Source organism: Astatotilapia calliptera, chromosome 1 (assembly GCF_900246225.1).
Source record: "Astatotilapia calliptera chromosome 1, fAstCal1.2, whole genome shotgun sequence".
Classification (NCBI taxonomy): Eukaryota; Metazoa; Chordata; class Actinopteri; order Cichliformes; family Cichlidae; genus Astatotilapia; species Astatotilapia calliptera.
In genome coordinates this window covers 11892004-11915465 of record NC_039302.1, presented here as the reverse complement: position 1 = coordinate 11915465, position 23462 = coordinate 11892004, and the positions used below count along the sequence as shown (strand labels likewise).

The following is a 23462-nucleotide window of genomic DNA, read 5'->3' as shown; positions in this document are numbered from 1 at the left end:
AAAATCTGGTGGTAACTGGTGTTTAAGCTGCAGAATAATATGCATTTGTTCTAATTTGACCCACCAGATGATAAATTATGTATATATGACTGTTTACTATATATTATATTTGGACAAATAATTAATTAGAAATGTAAAAAAGCAAAACAAACATTCAAAATTAAATAAAGAAAATATGAATTTTAAAAAATGCTGTAAATGCAAACAGTAATTGTAATTAGGATGACCTTGTTGTTGTTTTCAGTCTTTTCATGGGATTTGCTGAAAATATGAAAACTGCAGACTACTACCACACCGATTCATTAAGGTAAATAAGGAGGGGAGACTTACTGTGTAAATTCCCAGCTACGCTCAGATTATCAGGAGAAGCAGACAGAATTTTATTGACCTATCACAGAACGATTTGGATTTCTAACATGAGCGCAGATTCAACCGCCATAGCAACGCTACCTCTCCCTCTCCATGCCTAATTACTGCTTTCAGTTTATGCCGTTTCATTGCAAATGGAGCAATCTATTGAGAACTCCCCAAATTGAAGTCCCCATAGTGAGACTGGTTTAATACAGACAATGCAGAGTGGAGTGAATGAGAGCTCATTGTACATATCAAACAAACCTGGTTTAATGCATTTATGTAAGTGTGTTTTAGCTGTTTTGTTTGTATTTTTTAAAGGGGTTGGGGGGAAGTGGGGGGGGGGGGGGTTTACATGCATTTGTTCATGCAGAGCAGCAGCTCCAGGCGCAGAGCGATGCGTGTGTGCCATCCCAGAGGGAGGATGCGAATGTAGCGAGCAACGATGGGCGGCCGCAGAAGGTTCTGCACAGACGAGGACCGGTCAGAGTTCCCATAAAACACCTGAGGAAAGACAGAAAGGCAAGATTAAGGTGTAGATTAGTTAAAACCGGCCATTGCATTAAAGCTACTATTTCTAGAACCACATGGTAGTTGACTTGCAAACAGTTAACGTTCAGTTGGTTTTCAATGACTGATTAACAGTTTAAATCACTTCTAAAATATGACTTCTCATGATGTCAGTATCAGGCAAATATAAAATGCCTAATGTTTCATGCAAAGAGGCATGGACAAAGAATTATGTAGCCTCATTCTTAGCCTAATCAAAAAGAAACCTCCGGTGTCTTGAGTATGAAGGGCATTAAATAAAAACAATTTCAATAAAAAGAATAATAAATGGCTCAAAAAATAAATTTAAAAACCATTGAATACATAGAAAAAATATATTTAAAAAATGTTGGCAGCAATTAAATTCGCTGACATAAATGTCTTTTGAATTAGGTTACTGTTATATTGATTCCTCTGTTTATTTGTGTTCCATTTAATTTAGTATTTTATTTATATGCAACTGTCAAATACTGCATAAATACATTTAAAAAAAAGATGAAAAAATAAAAGGAACTGTAGGTCAATTAATACACACTCCTTATTTTTATATATTATATTTTCATACATTTCATGTCATATTATTTATTGATTTAGGCACTTTCAGGCCTCCATACTTGAAGTGCTGAACATTATTCAGTGTATCCAAAGTGCACTTAACTGACCCTGTTGTTTCCAGTCTGGTCTTTGTAATAGATCCAGTTGAGCTTCTCATCTGTTCTGTACTGAACACTGTACTTGGTAATCCACTCATCGGCATCACAGCGGCCCTGAGTGAGAATCCCTGACACCACCGTCACTTCCCTTAAGTCAATCTGCAGCCACTGACTGCTGTCCTGGAACTTAGACAGCCAGGCGCAGCTGGAGGAGAAAGAAAAACATTTAATATCAGCACTGATTTATACAACAAATATCATAGTTGGTCACGACAGTTTAGCACAACGCAGGACAGAGAAATTTACTGCTGTTTTTACAATATCTTCTCTAAAGATAAAATCCTGTTGTTTTGTGTTCTGAGGAAACTGACAGTTTTTAACATCCGATATGATGTTTTGTTTTCGGAAAGAGAGAAAATGAAAGAAAGGATTCAACTTAATGCTTAAAAATTACAATATTTAGCATTTTTAAAAAGTCCTACTAGATTCTGTATGTTTTTTTCCCCATTTTGTCTCATCTATATGGTTTTTTAAGCAAGAGCATTTTGGTGTGTTTAAGTAACAAAATATACATAAGGAGTGTGTTTACTACACTTTTCCTCACAGATGATAAGAGCCATGATCTTTTTTTAAAAGAGACACAACAGTTGGCTGTGTGGTGCTGGCCTATATATATATACCTACCCAAAGCCCTGGCTGTTGAGTCGCGCCTTACTTGGTACCCATGAGGAGAACCAGCCAGTGTACTGGTCCTGGTTGGAGCAGGTAATCTGTTCTTGACTCACTGATCCAGCCTCAAAGCCAAGAGGTCTGTGGTAGGGACACTCTGCAAAGGAGATCGGAGACAACTTAACATGAGCGCTCTTAGTTTCAGGTAATATTTCTTTCGCTGAAAGTTCTCGTGGCCATGAGATTTTAATATCGTCACCCTGAGAGAAGAGAATACAAACGGCTAGCTTAAGCCAAGCAGTGCATCACAAAAATATATATATATATAAAAAGACCATCAAACCACTAAGCCTCTCCTTAATTCTCCATTTCGGCATCCTTTCCTCTCTCCTAACCCCTGCAGATTCCCATAATCACACCCTCTCGCTCCCATGGCCCCCACTGTTAGGAGCCTCTGTGTGACCCATATCCCATCCTAAAATCCTGCAGTTTAATTCTCCGTGGTGAGAGATCAGTGATGTCCATTAGGGCAGCAGACGGACAGATGGCCATGTTCTGCTCTCCGTGGCTTTGGCTCCGTGTTGTTCTCTCGCTTCCTTTAAAATCACACGAGAGCCACTCCTTTACTTGGTAAATAAAGCCTTTAAATATGTGAATGAGAGAGAGAGAGACAGTGGTACATGAGTGAGAAAAACATCAGCTGTGGACACATGGAACAGAAACTGTAGTAGAAGTAGCCTGCTGCTCTTTTGTTTACTACTGGCTTAAGCCTATCTGGCACAGGGTTGCATCCTGTCTAATCCCAGCATTACAACACACCCGGCAGAAACGTCTGTGTGAGTCAGGAGATAAGTGTTTACATAACAGTAATGCAAATGCCTCTGTAGTCCTCCCTAATGTGTTTCCTGACTAAAACAACACATATTCAGATGGCTGAATCAACAGGCAAACTGCGAGGTGAGACTCAGTGGATTGAGGAACTCTGCGAACCCTGACGCAGAGCGGGCAGGAAAGTCTTTCTCACTCATCAGTTCTCATCCACGTAGCGGTAATTGCTGGTTTCTGTAATTGTGAGATCAGCATGGTCTATTATGAGCCCCGTAATCTCCGAATCATGCTCTAATATAATGATAGTCGGCAGAACTTCTTCCTCCTATCTGTTTCTGGTTGCCATGTGATTTGCGGCTCAGCTCAAACACACTGATTCACTCGTTTGTCAGCTCCTCTCCTCATCGAGTCAGACGTGATTCAGATCTGATCTTTAGCTCTCAGGCTCAAGTGAGGCTGTCAGAAGACCTTTTTTATAGTTTCTTTGTAGGAGGTCCAAAAAAACAGGAAAACAAAACAGGTTTACAGATTTCACTGGGATTTAGTTTAAAAGCTAAATCCCAGGCTAAGTTGGCAAAGTGAGAGAGCGTTCAGTTTGAGGATGAATATGGTACGATTCAAAACTCAAGATCAGCTATTATTGGGCGCCGCAGTGAGATTATTTTTTGAGTGTTTCTGACAAACATCCAAATGCAGGTTTCCTGTTACTGAAACGGGAATTCTGGAGGACTGTGCAGTGTTATCACAGGTAGCTTCTGTTTCTTCACATGTCCCCCCCTCTTCTTCCCTTTCTCCAAGGATGTCCAGTGAAGCATGTCCATCCACCCTGCGGCGTCAAATCTGGAGCCTAATGCGCTCATTGCATGAACACAAACTATAGACACACAATTGTGCACACACTGAAACTGTCCATCTACTTGTATCAGCAGTGATAATCGTTTGAGCAATTTTCAAGCAAGAGTCCCAGAAAATTAAAGCGTTCAGCTCCTCAAATATGAAGATTTGCAGTCTTACTTTGTCTTCAGTTGAATTGGCTTCAATTCTCTGATTGTGCAGCAGATTAATCAGTAATAAAAATCACTGTTAAGTACAGACCTTTCAGTTTTGAGCAGGTTAAACAACAGTTAATTCTTGTCTATCTAACACACCCTTCCCTTCTCCTTTTAAGAACTATTATCACTTTAGTGGTGCAATTGTAGATCAGCAAAAGTCACGTAATAAATCTCATTAGTAAATAAGTCTTGACACAGGGGGTTAAAGCACACTGATGTTATGAATAAATTAAGTAGTGATTGAGATTTAAGCTACTTATATGATTCATGTCCACTCAGAGTGACGTTTAATGGCTCTCACCCGGCATGCAGTCCACTCCTCGCACCAAAGATGAGCCAGACCCAATGGAGTAAACCTCCGTCTGCGATTCGCCTCCATCACAATCACATTTGCAGGACTTGTTAGTCCACGCCCCAGGGTTCTTATACAGACACACATAAACAACATTTATTAGCTGAAAATTGACATAGAGCTCATTTACAAATGATAAAAGGAGAATAATTTAACATAATAACTCTGGTCTGGCTGTTATCTGTGTTTTGCTGTTGATGTTGTTTTTCTTTCTTTTTCTTTACAAGCAAATCCTGACACTGTGACAGTTAAATCATCTGTGACATTTTGCTGGGTTGCTGAGATTTTTCATACCTCCTGAGCATAAATACCGATGAACACTGTTCAGCCAGATGGACAGGAGGGGGAAAAAAGCCAGTTGATGAGGCACAGAAGAAGAAGAAAAAAACAGGACTGTTAGGGCATCATAGTCACCCTTTCTGGATACTAAAATCTGTGAATCAATCTGTTAGTTTAACCACATTAAGAAAAGGTAAATAAACACAACACACACTGGTAATAAAATATAATATCAGTGCAACTGTAAGAGTGAAACTGTACCGTTTGTTCCCAGGAGAAGGAGGCCCAGCAGGAAATGTTGTATGATGAGAGCCATCTTCCAACCCGCTCCAAACCAGACCAGACTGACCATAGACTGAGCATTCAAGCTAGTAGTGATAGGAAGGCTGGATTACAATAATCCACGGGACACTAATGGCCTTATCTAATGCCATCCTTATCTAACAAAGCTCCTCCTCCAGCTATTCACCCATCACCATTAATGCCATCATACCTGGAAAATCTCCATGCGGCCACAGAGGTCAAAAAATCCTGCATTAAAAAAAAAGAAGACACCAGCGCACCCAATTGCCACACTAGAGTTGTGTGTGTGTGTACAAGAGTGAAAGCAAGAGAGATGGTTGCTGGTGGTGGCTGATGCTGGGCCTAGTGATCCATATGATTGGACAGAAGGACCTGCAGTTGGATGTCATCCTCAAATGTTTGCAGTTCTCTTCTATACTATCACGTTAGGTTTGAAGGAAGGAATGAAGGAACCTGGTTTTTAATACTTGGTTCTTTGCTGTGATGTAGTGACATAAAATTGTATCATATATATTGTTTAATTTTATTTTTATTTAAAAAATGTTTAAAAAAATAAAAAACAAATTTAAATTAAGAAATTTTTTAAAAAAAAGAATTTGATTAAGAGTCTAAGTACATAGATGATATTACTATTTCACAAATGTATCAATGTACTATTGTTTAATCATAAACCATTTTTCTGTAGGCAAAAGTCTCTCATAAACATACTCTGTTTTATTAAAAATGAATGCATGCATTGTATATATTGCTTATAGATCTATTTTATTTCATGTTATTTAGTTATTTTGTTTTTGAGGGGATTTGAAATGCTGCAGGTGACAGGCACGTGGATAATTATCATCAGAAGCAACTTTTAAAAACAAAATAAGCGAGTGTCCTGTTCCTGTGTTTGTTTGAGCGTGGCATTTCTCCCGCCTCCCACTGAGGGTTTTAAAGCCAGGTGGGTAAAAATAATTAAGCCTAATCAAGCAAAGCTGTTGCCAATTTGTGCTGATTAGAGCACGAGTTTCACTCCCTGCGCGCCCTTTTGCTTTCACCAGTGGCCTTATAAAAGAGATTCTGCATGTTGCACTAGGTGATTTCGCTTCATGACAATTTTTTTTTCCCCCTTCTAGGAACTTGCCACAGCAAACATGAAGGCGGCTATTCATGCAACGCGTAGGATCCCTCCATGCACCAAAAAGAGGATTCGTGCTTACTCCACTCTCATCTACAGAGCTCATAAAGAGGTCAGAATGCACACTGTAATTGTCTGGCCTGTACATGTTCCTATGTGATGAGGGACTGGTTTCACATGCACTTTCTTGGTATTCTTCTTCTGCAGGTTAGTCCTGTTGGACTGAGAAATCCTGAGTTTCTGACCAGGAGGCATGGTGTCCCCAGACCGATCCTGCTCAGGCTTGTAGGCTTAGAGGCTTCTCGGCTGTCCAAGTCAAACAGGTTGAAAGTCATCACTCGGCGAGAGCTCAGTGCTGCTGTTGCACACGTACAACGGAGGATTCATGCAAGAGCCGCTGCATGAAGATATAGACTTTAAAACAAAATTTTATTTTTATTATTAAAGGGTTTATTTTAATCTTTGCCTCTTTATTAAAGTAAAACTATTAGGTAATTAACCCTAACAGCTGGTAGATGAAAGACTAGGACTGACAGAAAGTGTGTACGCTCAGATTTATGGTTGGAAATGTGGTATGTCAGGGGTGGGCAACTCCAGGCCTCAAGGGCCGGTGTCCTGCAGGTTTTAGGTGTGTCCTTGAGCCAACACAGCTGATTCAAATGGCTAAATGACCTCAACATGTCCTGAAGTTCTCCAGAGGCCTGGTAATGAACGCATCATTTGATTCAGGTGTGTTGACCCAGGGTGATATCTAAAACCTGCAGGACACAGGCCCTCGAGGCCTGGAGTTGCATACCCTGTGGTATGTGGCGAGATCACTATAACACTATCAGTGTTAACGGGCTTCAGGATCACTGACTACAAAAACAAAATGATACTGTTTTGTATGAACATCCTCACACTGAAGCGGCTTAGAAACCCTGAAGTAGGTTTTTACAGCTGCTTTCTCAGCCCAATCTGAAGTTTCAGGAGAGGCTGGATGATTCAACAATATGGTTCAAACATCAGTAAACTTAAAGGGAAAAATCCATCCTTTGAAATGGCGAAGTCATGACCTTAACCCTGGGGAAATGCTTTGGCATGACCTTAAGTGCAAATGTGTCTTGGTGGGGGGGGGATTTTTCCAGGCTGCCCCCAAATAAAGGCTCTCTTGTCATAACTAGGATGAAAACCAGACTATTTTGAGTAAATGCATGTTTGTTTTCAGGAGGACAGAAGTTAGAATACACACTGTTTTCTTATCATACTTGGTTAACAAGCTAATTAAACTGCATCTGAAAACTTAAAACGCTGTCAAAGGAAAAACGAGACTTCCCACTCGTCAAACACCGGCCCCTCCCGGGTTGAGGTTTCACTCCACCTGATGCCTCCGCCTCTTCTGTGAGCTCTCCTCCTGCACCAGTAGCTCCTGTTGCATGTAGAGCTGCTCCGGAAACGCTCCAGTCCTCATATCGACCTGTTTTTACGCTCGAATCGATTTCATAAGCTATTAAGGAAATTTAGAGCGCAACCGTATTTTATTATTATTGGTATGAATGAACTGCATGACCCTGTCGCGCGGATAAGAGCTACAGGTAGGTTTGAACTGATGATTTTTGCCAAACAAACACCTCGTTGGAATACGATGCTGTCCTAAAAGGTAACGCGCAGTAAGACAATGAGCAGCGTTTTTATTTTATTTTGGTATGATTTGACTCGATTAACTAGCAGGATAATTCCTACTGTCGCTTTTTTGTATTGTTTTATTTTTGTAAGTTGAAGCCAATCCTGCACTGTTTGAATACATTGAAGGCAACGTGATAATCGAGTACTGCTTTAACGATGTGTCTCTATAAAGGGAGCACGTTCTCATATCAATCAGTGTCACCAAATGCCACCAAACAGCTTTGGAAGAAGCGGCTAATGTGAGCCCTTCTGGACCCTCTCTGTTAGCCATCATGGGATGTGGCACCTCTGTCGCCACAGAAAAGCAAGGGGAAACACTGGAGCAGGGTAAGCATGTGTAGATGGTTTAATGCTGGAGTACACCGGACATTGGGATTTTTATTGCCCGCCCCCTCAAAAATATACTGTAAATGGACTGATTCTTATATAGCGCTTTTCTACTCTCCCGGAGTACTCAAAGCGCTCTATACAACATGCCTCATTCACCCATTCACACCCACTCATACAAGCACTTCTAAACTCAAGTGCTACATTCATACTAAACTAATCATCTAAACTATATTCATACTCCGATGAAGGCATCGGAGGGCAACTTGGGGTTAGTATCTTGCCCAAGGATATTTGGCATGCAGACTGGGGGAGCCAAGGATCGAACCACCAACCTTCTAATCAGTAGCTGATCTGCTCTACCACCTGAGCCACAGCCACCCAATACTATCCCCAGAGAGATTTGTTCCTCCTGTGAAAGGTGGGAAAAACCCACATGCAAAGACGTCACACACACACAAAACACCCCATAGGTGTTAAACACTAATTGGAAAGCAAAGCTCATGTGATGTTAAACAGCATATTTATTCGTGCTGTGTAATACTGCAAATTTTGGTATAGATCCAATACTAAGTAAACACTGCCAATGTTACCAATACTAATACTTTTAACTTATAAAGAGCTTATGTAGGGAAAAGCAGCGACTTAGCAAATGATTAACATAATTCAGTGAGCTACATACTGAACAAAGAAGATTGAAGCAAAGTATCGATCCCATCGTGCTTGTACCAATACCGATACCAGTGATGATATCGATTTTTTTTCTTTTAATGGATCCACCCACCTCTACTGTTTCTGGGCCCTTACAGAGACTTTTATTTCCCCTTACTCGAGTACAGGATAGTGTAATAAAGGATTACACATCAGGCACATACAGTTGCTCCTTATTAAAAATGACTGCAGTCAGTTCACCTAAATTGCAGGGTGTACTCCAGTTGTTACTGAGTGCTTGTGTTTATGCAAAGGCATTTTGTAATGCTAGTACTGCTACTACTATGCTTTAGTAAGTTGCTAACCTGTTCTGCTGCAGCAAGGTGATGATAGCTATTTTTTTGCTGCAGTAAATGTGCCTCTGATTTTGACAGATGATCCTTTCCCTCCTTTGCAGTCTGTCTTTTCTTCTCTTTAATGAGTGCTGCTGCTCCCAGAAGCTTGTTTAATTTGCTTAGTTTTCCCAATCCCACTGTTGCACACGACCTCCCTTGTGTCTTGTTATTTCTCATACCGTGAGTGTGTCTGTATATGCTCATTTGCACACAGTTTTATTCAATTACACGTTTCACGTTTTCTCGCTGAATTGTAGTTTTCCCTTCATGCAGATGAACCAGTTAAGACTCCCAGCCCGGCTCTGAGTAAGACCCCGCTCATCCTTAACTGCCAGGCTTTTACTTATGTGGCATCTGTGTTTGTGTGCTTGTCTGTCTGCATTTTTACATTTTGCAAGAGTAACGGAGGATTCCTGTGGCCTGTGGAGTTCTGTAGAACTAAAAAGAAAACAATGGGTAAATAACAGCTAAAGAGTCATAGGCATCTGAGGTATGAGTTGTTGAAGCAGTAGTATGGTTTCATGCTATGAGTGAGCGCTACAAATGGGATGTTTGCTTTGAGTGTGCTGGTGGAGATGTATGGGGAGGTCAGAAGGAGCTTCACTTTCTCTTTGTGGATCTAGAGAGGGACTGTATGAGGAAGTAAGGAGAGGCAGAGAAGTATGTTAGGGTGGTGTAGGAAGGACAGTGAGATGTGGAGTAGGAGTGGCACAAGGGTTCAAGGTAGGGGTAGGATTACAGTGGGGCAAAAAAGTATTTAGTCAGCCACCGATTGTGCAAGTTCCCCCACTTAAAATGATGACAGAGGTCAGTAATTTGCACCAGAGGTACACTTCAACTGTGAGAGACAGAATGTGAAAAAAAAAAATCCATGAATCCACATGGTAGGATTTGTAAAGAATTTATTCGTAAATTAGGGTGGAAAATAAGTATTTGGTCACCTCAAACAAGGAAAATCTCTGGCTCTCACAGACCTGTAACGTCTTCTGTAAGAAGCTTTTCTGTCCCCCCACTCGTTACCTGTATGAATGGCACCTGTTTGAACTCATCATCTGTATAAAAGACACCTGTCCACAGCCTCAAACAGTCAGACTCCAAACTCCGCCATGGCCAAGACCAAAGAGCTCTCGAAGGACACCAGGAAAAGTATTGTAGACCTGCACCAGACTGGGAAGAGTGAATCTACAATAGGCAAGCAGCTTGGTGTGAAGAAATCAACTGTGGGAGCTAGAGCAGGGCGATATGGCCAAAAATATTTATCACGATATATATTTGAAAATTTGCGATAACGATATAACCGACGATATAATTGATGCGAGACAAAATACAACTCCACAACATTACTAGCGCAAAAAGACAACCTTCCATTTATTTTCACTTAAACAAGAAACTGGTTTTTATGTACATTAAAGCTTTATAAAAATGTAACAGTGCAAATGCAAATTCCTTGCTGAAAGTTTAACCAAAAGGCATTTCCAGTAGAAATGGGCTGACATATCCTGAGCATAACCATGTATAATATCCACTGAAGTTAAAAAGAGGTGCTTTGCAACATTAAACTGCAGTGTGCAGTACGTATTTTTCGGACCATAAGGTGCACGGGATTATAAGGCACATTAAGCGAAACAAAGCAGTCAGATAAATCAAACTTTATTAAACTCATTCTTCTTGCTTCCTCCACTTCTGTACCATTGATTCATTAATGTTGAATTCTCTGGCAGCTGCTCTATTCCCATGTTGTTGCAGTATATTAATGACTAACCTCGTATTGTGGATGGATTATCTCAGTTGTTCTCCTGACTGAAGTTTGGTCCGTTTACAGCATCCTGCCATGCGATTGCATTTGTTTGTAACCATGAAGAACCTTCACGTTAACTTTTATAAGTGGAAAAGTGTTAGTGTTCGTCCTCCAGCTTCACTGTTTATGTTATGCTAACATAGCTGTGTCGCTAGCGATCACGTAGCACATCATTATATACCAGCTAGCCCAACTTCAGTAACCCTACAAACGTCAATGCTGTTTAGTTTCCTGTCTTCATTTATGTTGGAAGTGATAGCAGAGCTGCACGTTTGATTTTTTTCAGAAATCTCTCCGTCAGAACATGCTATATCATGCTTAGGTAACTAGCGAAACTAGCGAGCTAACTTCCGCTAGCTTCCTGCTAACTTCTAACTCCGTTAAATGTAATAACTTTTGTTTTCATGGATGCCTGGAAGTTAAACTTTATAGTTACACCTGGTAAAGCAGCAATGCTGATCGTTTTATTAAAGATGAAAGAATTTAGACAGTTTTTAACTCTAAGTGATGCTGCAGTGTTGTTTGACCTGAAACTTATGGAGTTTAGGACCCAGATTACTCCCAGATTTAAGAGCATCTTAGTCCGACAAATATGACAATAACAACGGCCGCTTGCATGTTCTGCAAAAAAATGTGCTTTGTCGTGTATCTGACGGACAAACACCAAACCAGTTCCACATCACTGAAGTTGCACCATTTTTACAAACCAATTCTGGTTCATCTGTTTCACTCAACAATCGGCCATGTGCGTATGAAAACAAAGGCACTGCGCATGCGCGTTTTACTCCCATTCTATCGCAATATTTCATTTTCCTATCGTTGCCTAACATTATACCGGTATTACCGTGAACGGTATAATATGGCCCAGCCCCCAGCGATATACAAATCGGTGAAGTCAGGCTGACATGGTGTTTAGACACGTGTTGCTTTCTTCACTGACACATGCACCCGTTACAATTTTAGACTGCAGCAGATGTTTTCTGGCATCTGAGTTGCGGCATGGCTACAACAGGTGAATGGATACCATGGCAAATATAGAGACTGTACTTCAACTGCTTAGAGGTTAGCGGGTCAGCAGTCAGTGTTTTTCCATTTGTGTGTGCTTTTTACATTTGCATGTAAATTATTTAGTGAACAAAGCTTTATTTGTAACTGGGGAATGAAACGAGTGAGTTGAGAGAGGCAGCGGTCTGCAACTATTTTATTTAAATCACTATCACAAAGTAGTGGAGGTCTTTTGCGTGGAGCTGAATATGCAATAAAGACTTTTGCAAATAGCTCAACCTGATTGCTGGTGTATGATAAATCCTTAACCAAACCTGATGTTAATAAGCTTTAGGATAATTAATCCTGGATAAATGGTAGTGTTGCATCAGGAAGGTCATCCTGTGTGAAATCTTTGCCGAATCAAAGGTGCAAATCCATCTTCTGTTGTGACCCTTTAAACATTAAGGGAACACATGAATGTCCCACACAGGTTATTGGAGTGTATTAAAAATGGTACGTTTGATTCACGCGACAATGTCGAAACTTTAAAACTCTGGGTTGACAAAGTGTTTGCTATTCAGCATCCTAAATTATAAATGTGGAAACCTTGTATGCCCTCTGGTTTAACAATAATCAAAGATTAGTACTCTTTAAGCTGTGAACACATAACTGCTATATATTTCAGAGACATGCTTATAAATCTGCTTTTTATATGATTTAAGCAAAGCAATGGACAGCGCACAATGTCAGGAGTGATTTGTGGCCTGCTATGATGTATGGTTTGGAGACGGTGGTGCTGACAAAATGACAGGAGGTGGAACTGGACATGGCAAAGTTGAAGATGCTAGAATTTTTATTAAGAGTGACAAGATTAGAAATGAGTACATCAGAGGGACAGCTCAGGTTGAGTAGAGACAAGGTTAGAGGTGAGGATGAGATAGTTCAGACATGTTCATAGGAGGGATGGTGGATATATTGGATAAAGTTGAGTATGGAGTTGCCAGGCAGTAGGAAAGAGGAAGACCACAGAAGGGTCATGTATGTAGTGAAGGAGGACATCCAGAGGGTTGGTGTGACGGAGGACGATGCTAGGGATGGGGTGAGATGGAGACAGCTAAAAAAGACGTTTTCATTTTCATCTGTTTTCATCTTTGTTTGCTACTACACACACTCACTGGGCACTTTATTAGGTACGCCTTTTGCCCTCAGAACTGCCTTAGTTCTTCATGCCATAGATTTAACAAGGTGCTGGAAACATTGCTCAGAGATTTGATCCATACTGAGATGATAGCATCACACAGTACCTGCAGATTCATCTGCTACACATCCATGATGTGACATTTCTGTTCCACCACATCCCAAGGGAGCTGGGATTTGAGCATTTTGGTATGGTGCGCTGTCTTCCTGGAAGCAGCCATCACAAGGGTACAAATTTTAGCCCTACAATTTGAATGTTTCAGCATGTAGCATGTTGCTATCATACAATTTTTGTGATCCTTGAATTGTAGCCTCAGTTTCCTGTTCCTAACTGACAGGAATGCCACCTGTAGCCTGTCTATTTCAGAGATGCTCTTCTCCATACTTCGATTGTAACCAGTGGTTATTTGAGTTACTGTTGCCATCCTATCAGCTCAAAGCAGTCTGGCCATTGTCCTCTGAGTTCTGGCATCACCCAGAGATCAGCAGTTTCTTAAATACTCAAACCAGCCCGTCTGTCACCAACAACCATAGGATGTTACTTACATCACCTTTCTTCTCTATTCTGATGCTCAGTTTGAACTTCATCAGGTCATCTTGACCTAAATGCACTAAGTTGCTGCTATTTGATTGGTTGATTAGATATTTGTGTTAATGAGCAGTTGAACAGGTGTACCTAATAGAGTGGCTGGTATTTTCTCACATGCTTAGCCTGTAAATAAAAAATACAACATTTTGTTGCAGCTATGAAGGCAGCTGTTTTGATCCAGCGATGGTACCGGCGCTACATGGCCCGTCTTGAGATGAGACGCAGGTACACTTGGAACATTTTTCAGTCTATTGAATACGCCGGGGAACAAGACCAGCTGCAGGTGTCTCTCACTACAGGCATCTATTTTGCAAATTTCAGAAGTATCATAAAGCTTAAACATGCGTTTCTTTTTGGTTTTTCAGCTCTCTAGTTTCTTCACTTTCATGCTGGACAACTTCACTCAGCTGAATGGGAATGGGCCAGGTTAGGGGAGAGAATTCTCATATCTACAGCGTAAAAGGGTGTATTATTATTATTATTATCATTATTATCATTATTATTATTATTTTGCATGTCTAAAACTTAGATTTTTGCCTATAATATTTGGAACTGCTGAAGTAATGTTTGCTTCCTTTTGAAATAAAATATAATTTCCTAGTCCTGCTATGTAGACAGGATCTCACTGGGTTTTAATGTATGCAGAAACGACAAACTTATCACACTGTAGCAGCTAAATAAATGTGCCTAATTTTAAGAAACATTCGTTTTCTTATCAGTTGGTGTTTAATGATTGTTCTTTTTAACTTTTCCAACACCCCTATTGTTTAAATTAACACCATTTTGTTTGTTATGCCACTGTACTTTAGATATTTTGATCTAGATGAGGAAACCCATTGCGTATACCCTGTTGCTTAGCAACTACTGTGAATGTGGAGGCCAATGTGTCGGTGTGGTGCACTGAAACAGCTGTGGCTTAAGTGTGTATTGACCCGCTCTTCCAGCTCAAAAGCATAATGTTTCATTGACAAGCTAATCCTCAGGGAAACCCTTTTTTTGCTCATCATCTCCTGAACATCCTCTTCATGGGTTTTACGTTAAGTCTACATAAGGGATGCAAAGAGGCCAGACTCTGCTGTCTCTGTTTACTACGTACAGGATCTGTGTTTTTATATTTGTTTGTCAGGGACACTATAGAGGAAATAACACAATAGGAGAGGGACATGGGCCTCTGGGTAGACATCTGTCCCAGCACTGCTTGTTTGCATAATTTAAAGGCTGTTGGGATTTGTTCTTATATTTGAAACTTCAGTGAGGTCTCAAATATGAGAAGAATATTTAGTATAGTATAGCACCTGTATATGAGATTTTTGTAGTTTAAGACTACAAGAGAGAGGGGGAAAAGCAACAATACACTCCCAGTACAGACAAAATAGAAATTATTGATGATAAGCTTATCATTGATTAAGTCAGAAAAAGAAGAGCTGTGTGGTGGGTGGGTTGCAAAGCAGCTTGCAGATGTGCTGCACCTATAGTCGTGTTAAAGCAGGTTAAAAAGCGCCACCTAGAAAACAGTTTGCACTGGGGTGCTTAGAAGGGCATCAGCTAAGCCATCATCTCTCGTGAGCTGGCATTAACAACAGTGGATTTACCAGGATTGATAGCTGAGGTTTTTTAAGCTGTTATATAATTTTTTCATATAACCAAATATTGTGCATTCCTGTTTTGGATTTAAAGGATGTAAAGGTGAGGATAGAGGAAAAGGTACAAGATATATACCATTTACTCATTTTTTTTCTTGACAAAGATAAGATTTCATGTTTGTGGACATCTAGCTTTCATTTTAAATAAATTATATGATATGTAAATTGCGTTTCAGACTTGATCTCCCAGCTGCTGGATCCAGTGGTGGACCCATGGTTAGACAGAGAAACCTGCTACAACCTGATCCATGTTCCAGAGTCCTACACCGGACCTAGACTATCATTTCCTCTCTCCGTCGCTGATACAAATGCGCTCCTGAGTGCGTTTAAGGATCAGCAGGTACCAAATATGAGCCTTTCACTTTGTCTCTTAAACATCTGATTGTCTGGTGGTTTAGATTTGGAGTGCTCACTGCTTTTTTCCACACAGACTCTCCATGCCAGATATGTTCTCCAGCTGCTGTATGAGACCAAAAAGCTCCTCAAACAGATGCCAAATATAGTTCACTTGTCGACATCCTACTACAAAGAGATCACTATATGTGGTGGGTCTCAGTGTCTCTTGTTAATTTAAGGTTCAAAATTTTCAGGACCATAAAAAAAATTAAAAAATATATATTTTAATCTCATTGTAGCATATGCTACACTGCGCAGACCAAATAAATGATCTCTGTAGTTTTTAAATGAGAGATGGTGCCTTGTGGTTGTTTAAAAACAGTTGATTGTATCTTACTGGCAGCAAGGTAAGTCCTACTTATTTGCACACTGATCAGCCACTTGACTCCTCTTGCACAGCTTTCCTCCTCCTACCTTTGCATGTCATTAAACTCAAGAATACTTGAGTAACAAAAATGAAAAAACACACACTCATAAGGCTGAGGTGGAGCAATCCTTATGATTAGGGAGTTTTAGTCCGCTTCTGTAAACCCATAAAGCAACAGGACTTCAGTTTCTTGATTGCAGTGACTTTTTTCTTTTGGTACAGGTGATCTGCACGGGCGACTTGATGACTTACTACTTATATTTTATAAGGTAAGGCTGCCCGTACAACAGCTTTCTTAGGCATCATTTGTGCATCATCTACCTCATAGCAATATCAGATTTCATGTAGATTTTTTTATAAATAAAAGACTGAACCCTCTGCAGTTAAATCCTAAGCAGTCACTATATGTAATTTTTATTTTTTAATAAATTCTTCTGCCCGTCAGAGAGCAAAGAACAACTAACTGACACGCATCAGTCATTTTTTAGACTGTAGGGTCATTGCAGGGGGGTTTTCTATGACAACAAACCTCAGATGGTTAAATAAGTAAAAGCTGAAGGTCTGACTGTTTTCATGTTTTGGTTTTTCTCAGAATGGCCTTCCCTCTGCAGAGACACTGTACGTGTTTAATGGGGACTTTGTGGACCGTGGAAAAAAGTCAGTTGAAGTGGTTATCCTGCTGTTTGCCTTCCTTTTGCTTTACCCAGACTACATGCACCTGAACCGAGGAAACCATGAAGACCACATAATGAACCTCAGGCAAGTTTAGAAAAGGGTGAAGTGAAAAATATTTACCTGTCTAGGTTCACCACGAACACCAGGAGAATAGCGTAATAGTGGTTTAAAGGTTTGTGGTTTTCTTTTTTCAGATACGGGTTCACAAAGGAAGTCATGCAGAAGTACAAGGTAAAGTCCAAATACATGCCGTCAGTCTGATTTTATGTCCACAACTCAGTAAGCACTTTGCAGCTTGGTGACTGTCACAGCTGATTGTTATTTTAAATTACTGTTCTCGCCTGTTTGCAGACTCATGGCCGTGAGATCCTTCAGCTGTTTCAGGATGTTTTCAGCCTCCTGCCCATCGCAACAGTTATAGACGGAAAGATTCTGATCGTTCACGGAGGGATTTCAGACCAGACTGACTTAGACTTCCTGAGCTCCATAGAGAGACACAAGGTCAGCGGAATCAATCAGCTTTGGCCACCAGGGGTCAGAAAAAACAACTTTTTACATGCTGACACACTCATACCCACCACACAACAATGTAGCTGTGTGCAGCGTGGAAAAAAGTGGTTTGTAGTTTTATCCGGCAACAGGAGTCAGATTCCTGAGACGCATATCGAGACATGTTGTAGAGTTGGTTCAGCAGCTTCTCGGTAACAGCTGCAAGGCTCAGTTATTGAAAAGTTATTAGAGTAGCTTCTTTCTAGGTCTGCTACTGTGTGAATAGGGGTTAAAATGGGATTTGGCAGGTGGGGAGACCCTAAGGTTGGGTGTCGGAGTGCGGTGTGGGGAAAGGCATCACTTTCCCTACTTCTCAGTAGGGGTGGCTGTGGCTCAGGTGGTGAAATGGGACTTTTACACACTGGAAAGGTAGCGGATCGATCCCGGACTCCTCCGGTCTGTGTGCCAAAGCATCCTTAAGCAAGATGCTAAACCCTGAGTAGTGTGATTCTGTGTGTGATATGTATGTTAGATATCAGTCACATAAGCTCTAGTTAAATTTTATTTGTATGCTACCTATAATCAGCTGGCCTCTGCTACTGTTCCAATATTCACTGCTCCATGTGGATTTAGCCAACTGAATTCATTAAGATCTAAGCAGATGTTTGTGAGCTGGTTGGCTGATTTCCAACCCCTAGACAACATAAAGCTGGTAAAAAGTAGAAGTTAAAAAAAGTGGAATTTGGTGAGTGAATCTAATCAGCACCATAAATCTGGTGTCCTTGATGAAACCAAACACTGAAAACAAAAGCAAAGTGTGCTTTGCAGTCCAACATACAGCATCATTGTGAAGTTCACCTGTTTGTGTGTTTGTTAAACTGTTTGAAAAGTTGCATTTGAAATTCCCTGCATGATTACTCTGTTTATGCTCACTCCTCCTCTATAGCGCTGATTCGATTCTGAATTAGGCCATCATGAACAAACTTTATTCACATCTGCACCTTAAACACATCACAGAGATGAGAGGTAAAACAGGTTGTGTTGATGGTGTAAGCAAGGCCATTTAATTGCTCATTAATCTAAAGTGCCTCAATGCCTTTCCAGACACTTCCAGCCCACTTTAACCCCAGTTTGTGGGCTTTTATTATGGTATCAATCTGCATTCAAGATTGCTACTCCAAGTCCGATTAATGGACTCCTGCTTTATAAAAAAACAAAATATTTATCCTGACAAATTTTGAAGGTTTCTGTGACATTGCAGTGTTTCACGGTAGGATTAGCTGAATAATGAAGCAGCAAACCGGAGGCCAGGTTTCCAGCAGAAGGGTTACAAAAGTAGGAAATTCATGCACAGGGATTAAGAGAAACAAATTGTGAGGGTTCACCTTATTTTGCAGGACCCATACAGAGTAGTTTGACTTTGCTTCACTGTTTGATGCTCAGGTGACGTTCACTAAGTTTCAGTTTCACAGAGCTTTTCTTCTGGCGTGTCTCAGACAAATGCTAAAAGATGTTTAAATGCTTTTAATATGGCAACCTTCAACACTCTGTCCTGTACCTATGCTATTTTATTGTTTTATTATTATTTATTTATTTATTTTTATTATTTTGAATGATGGACTCTTGGTTTTGAAAGAAAATGACACAAAAATAAAATTGTATTTGAATAAATTATTGCATTTATTCTCTTAAAATGCAGAAAGCACAGAGCATGAATGGTCATCACAGGTATTTCAGAGAATGCTTTAATATGTATGAAAGTTATCATTAAGGTGGATTTTATTGATTTATTTGTTTATTTTTTACATTAAAATACTCCTTTAGTACTTGCTAAGCACTGCACTAAAGATGTGTGTATACCTTTTCTGTCTTCACGTTTTGCTGTTTGTCAGCACGATGTTTCCACCTCACTGCTACCTCCCATTCCTTCCTCTTGTAGGTGAAATCAGCCCTGAGATTTCCCAGGTGCAGTTTGGAGCACCTGGACATCAGTCAGTCCTGCAGACAGACCAAAAGAACGAGATCCACAGACAGCTCTCGTCCCAGCAGCAGTCGCAGTCAAAACAAGAACCAAAGGACATCCAACACGAGGTGTGACCGCAGCCCACAGACACTTACATGTGTTTTTATGTAGTAAGGTCCGTGTGCAGTTAGCTCCTGTTAACAGCTACAGGGCCTCTTTTCTACCGCCGTTTGTTTTTTCTCTAGGAAGAAGCGATGCAGGCTCAGCAGACAAGACAGCGCCGCCTCCACCTCTTCCTCCTCCTCGTCTTCCTCGTCATCCTCTTCACTCTGCTCTCCTCGAACCCCATCCTGCCTCTCCCCGCATGCTTTTCCATCTTCTCCTTGCATGCCTTACTCTGTTAATGTCCTCCAAGTGCCTTTCCTGGACTCCCTGTCCTCCGTTCCCCTCCCGTCACCTTCGCAGCATGAGCAGGAATGGAAGCAGGTGAGAGGAGCAGAGAACACATTAACACTGTTTAATAATCCACTCATTTGATGAGCTCCTTCTTTGTCTTGGTCAACACTTTTATCTGCTTTACTCTGGAGCAGATAGTGGATATATTGTGGAGTGACCCTAAAATCCAAGATGGCTGCAGTCCCAACACCTTTAGAGGTGGAGGCTGCTACTTTGGCCCTGACGTCACCCAGAGACTACTGCTCCAACACGGACTCCAGCTGCTCATCCGCTCACATGAGTGCAAACAAGAAGGATACGAGTTCTGTCACAGTGGAAAGGTACACAAGGTGCAATCATTTCATTTAAATGTGTCACTAACACTTTAAAATACGGCCAAGACTAAGGGCTTAATTCCCCTGTAATTAAATGGAATTTCACTGCAATTACAATTACAGTTAAGTGTAGGTACCCTCGGGTAAGAGGATAATAAGTAATATTTTTACACAAATTAAAGAAATAATTATACTCTAAGCAAATATAAGTACTCTTTAAATAATTATAATGAATGTCTAAGTAATTTTAAATAGCGCATGAGGAACTTTAAACTTTGTATAACATAAGGTATTTTATATTAAAGCAATAATTACAATGTAATTACATTTAAGTAGTGCATAAGTAATTTTAGTAGTGCCTAAATTCTAGATATAGTACAGGAAAGGAGATATAAATTACACTGTATGTTATTTTAAGTACTTCTAAAGTAATGTTGTACTGCATCATTTCTTTAATTTTGCTGAAAAACAAACAATATTTTCCCATCTTACATTGTACAATTTAGGGGAACCAGCCGTGTTATGGAGTGGCTTAACTCTGGCTCCATCATAAGGTCACGTAGGCCTGAGAGTTTTCCTTGTAAGTCGTTAAGGCGGAACAGTCATTTCATTTATATTGGAAAAGTAAAAGGACAGTTGAATAATAAAGCATTCATCATGAGCATCAACATTATGAATACTGAGTAAAGATGTAACAAGACGAGATTAATCCACTTCATAATACCGCCAACACCATGAAAAATACAACATATTTACAATGTAAGATGAGGAAATATTGTTTGTTTTTCAGATAAATTTAACAGTACTTACATTTGCTTACAGTATAGTAATTTCCTCTGAAGCACTGACTTGTTACCTCTTATTCTAGTGTGCCTACCTTTAGGTATTTGTAGGTAAATATAATTACATTATAATTTCAAAAAGTACATTGAAATTCCAATAAATTAAAAAAGAAATTCTGAAAAATTCTAAAAAATGTTGTTCACTGTCTAAAGGTTTTGCCTTGTTGAGTCTATTTCCATATTGTAGGTGATCACCATCTTCTCTGCGTCCAATTATTACGAGGAGGGAAGCAACCGAGGAGCCTATGTCAAACTGGGGCGAGAGCTGGTGCCCCGCTTCTACCAGTACCAAGTCAGCCGGACTACTCGCAAACTTACTCTGACACAGAGGTAACACGGGTGTCTGGTGTGTCTGTGTACTGTGGGGGCGATGAAGCAATGCTCAGAGTAGTAGCACTGAAACTAATCATGACAAAATCTTGTGCATAATTATATAATTCTATTAAATGTGTAAGAAAGGTTGGTCTAGGTTAACGTTTGTGTCTGCAGAGTGCGAGCCGCTGAGGGCTCTGCTCTCAGAGCCTTAAAGGAGAAGCTGTTCGCTCACCGCTCCGAGCTGATGGCCGGCTTCCAGCAGTACGACCAGAATAACACAGGTGCTCTCTTCTCACTCCATTTTCTTATAAATGTCATGTTTTAATATTCAGGTTTGATTCCCAGGCTGACATGGAGAGTTTTTACATTTGCACACGCCTTGCTTCAGGTCGTGTGTCAGTCTGCGAGTGGGCTCTGGTTCTGGAGTCTGTACTGAGACTGGACCTGCCGTGGAGGACGCTTCGTCCACACTTAGCCCGTCTGGCACCAGATGGCAGCCTGGAGTATCAGTCCTGCTTCGAGGATATGGGACCAGGCATTCCTCTGCCGCAGGTCAGAAACAAAGGGGTACAAAAGAAACACGTACATTCGCTCGAGAAATGACCTTAAAGGGAAAAGGAGATGAAGGAAAACCCTTAAAGGTCACTGTTTTCATCTGAAGTTATACGCTTAATATAAACATCCCTTTGTCTTATTATACAATACTCCAGTCACAAACATCCAGATTATCGAAAGGCTCTTCACAGCATTTTTTTTTTACATAGCAGTTCTTTCTCATTTGCACTTTTAAAACGAGTCCATTTTACTCCTGATCCTGTTCTTTTGTCTACAATGTCGAACTTGTATCTGCGAGGAGGGATTTTGCCCCTAGTGGTACAGTTACTTCTAGCTTCGCAGTACATATTCCCAGCACTGCTGCTGTTAAACACAGCTGGAAGGACTCCTGTTTTTTATCTTTCAGGTCACTCCAAATTTGGCTGAAACTCTGTTCAGATACAGGACAGACATTGAGATAATATTCAACATCATAGACAAAGATCATTCAGGTAAATGAAAAGCAAAAAATCTTTTTCGAGATAATGTTTCAAATAAGCCAAAACTGACTTGTACGTGAGTGATGTTTGTTTTAACCTGTAGGTCTGATTTCCATTGAGGAGTTTCGTCAAACTTGGCGTCTTTTTAGTGCTCACTTGGGAGTTGCCATCGACGACAGTGCCATTGATGACCTGGCCCGGAGTATTGACTTTAATAAGGATGGCAGTATAGACTTCACTGAGTTCCTAGAGGCATTTAGAGTGGTACACAAACTGGACAGCAAAGATCAGCAACTGCATGAAAAGATGGATGGAGAGAAGAGGACAGGCTGAATACTAAACTGTGGAAGTACCAATGTAGGATACTGTAGGATATAACAAAGGACAGCATATACATCTCAGAATACTTGAAGACAATACCACTGGAAGTGATTAGGTCATGATTCATTAGCAGATTTCTCAATTGTGGTTTGTGGGTTAGGGTTAGGGGTATGGCTCTGGGAATGCCGATATCTAAGGCTGATTTAAATAAAGTGATATATCCCTAATTTTATTATGTCTTTTATTGCACCACCAGCTTTTTAGAGGGGCTGACTGTGGAGAAAAAAAAACGTCTTAACAACTGCTGGCTGTAGTAAAATGAATATTTCAAAGAACAGCACAATAGAGTTAAAAACCTTTACAGTGAGCTGATTAAAAAAAATCAGCTACAAAATCAGAAGAAGCTCTGGAGGCGTTGTGTACTTCAGGCACTGTTTGATTTACTTTTATTCATTTTCTTCCACAGAAATTAAATTGAAAAGTATGCTGCGATTGAAAACGATTGTACAGCTGTACCTAATAAAGTTGACTGAATGTAGGTTTACAAGTATTGGTGTAAAAGATGCTTCTTTTTTTTTTTTTTTTTACTTAACAAAATAAAAATAATATCTGTGTGTGTGTGAGTGTGGACAGGTGTCTAAGACAGAGTGTATGTTCAACTCTGTTTGGCTCATAGCTGATAGAAAGTTCAGCTGTTGAACTTTAATCCCTGTGCTCAAGAAATACATTTAGAAAGAGGAAGAAGTCCCTGGGATTTTCAAAGTAAAATAAGCCCACTGAATGCACTATGGAAAAATGTCTGAACCTTTCTGTGTTGATTGTTACATCAATTTAAAATTCCTCTAAAGTACCTAAGTGCTTTGGAGAGAGGTGCATTTACATTCC

General features: G+C 40.3%; 2 protein-coding genes and 1 long non-coding RNA gene across 5 annotated transcripts; 2 read left to right on the top strand and 1 right to left on the bottom strand.

Moving 5' to 3' along the window:
* Positions 1–662: 662 nt before the first annotated feature.
* rs1a (retinoschisin 1a) lies at positions 663–5122 on the bottom strand. Its single transcript, XM_026164260.1, has 6 exons — positions 4995–5122; positions 4749–4774; positions 4404–4524; positions 2238–2379; positions 1563–1758; positions 663–855 (listed from the first exon to the last, which is right to left on the bottom strand). The coding sequence occupies exons 1-6, from the start codon at positions 5083–5085 to the stop codon at positions 703–705; spliced, it is 729 nt and encodes a 242-aa protein (XP_026020045.1). The 5' UTR covers positions 5086–5122; the 3' UTR covers positions 663–702.
* Positions 5123–6021: 899 nt separating this feature from the next.
* Positions 6022–6612, top strand: LOC113020368 (uncharacterized). The gene is made up of 2 exons (XR_003272189.1): positions 6022–6265; positions 6361–6612. It is a non-coding gene; the product is annotated as an uncharacterized LOC113020368 (long non-coding RNA).
* Positions 6613–7424: 812 nt separating this feature from the next.
* Positions 7425–23124, top strand: ppef1 (protein phosphatase, EF-hand calcium binding domain 1). Of its 3 annotated transcripts, XM_026164233.1 has the most exons (19): positions 7425–7727; positions 7991–8145; positions 9465–9497; positions 13918–14045; positions 14128–14188; positions 15582–15745; positions 15836–15950; positions 16391–16437; positions 16761–16927; positions 17038–17074; positions 17195–17344; positions 19272–19423; positions 19541–19781; positions 19886–20071; positions 21095–21237; positions 21397–21503; positions 21611–21774; positions 22184–22268; positions 22360–23124. In XM_026164233.1, exons 2-19 carry the CDS (start codon positions 8091–8093, stop codon positions 22587–22589), a joined length of 2265 nt encoding a protein of 754 aa, XP_026020018.1. In that variant the 5' UTR covers positions 7425–7727; positions 7991–8090; the 3' UTR covers positions 22590–23124. The 3 variants fall into 3 exon arrangements, with proteins under 3 accessions (XP_026020018.1, XP_026020026.1, XP_026020033.1); XM_026164241.1 differs by lacking the exon at positions 9465–9497 and having other exon boundaries at positions 7427–7727; XM_026164248.1 differs by lacking the exons at positions 9465–9497; positions 13918–14045; positions 14128–14188 and having other exon boundaries at positions 7428–7727.
* The last annotated feature ends 338 nt before the right edge of the window (positions 23125–23462 follow it).

Coding starts and splice junctions, on each gene's coding strand:
- rs1a (XM_026164260.1), bottom strand. CDS start 5,085: ATGGTCAGTCTGGTCTGGTTTGGAGCGGGTTGGAAGATGGCTCTCATC. Junction 2,380..4,403: donor AGGAGTGGACTGCATGCCGG/GTGAGAGCCATT, acceptor TCTCCTTTGCAG/AGTGTCCCTACCACAGACCT. Junction 1,759..2,237: donor CTCAACAGCCAGGGCTTTGG/GTAGGTATATAT, acceptor TTTCTCCTCCAG/CTGCGCCTGGCTGTCTAAGT.
- ppef1 (XM_026164233.1), top strand. CDS start 8,091: ATGGGATGTGGCACCTCTGTCGCCACAGAAAAGCAAGGGGAAACACTG. Junction 20,072..21,094: donor AGTTCTGTCACAGTGGAAAG/GTACACAAGGTG, acceptor TCCATATTGTAG/GTGATCACCATCTTCTCTGC. Junction 21,504..21,610: donor GTACGACCAGAATAACACAG/GTGCTCTCTTCT, acceptor GCCTTGCTTCAG/GTCGTGTGTCAGTCTGCGAG.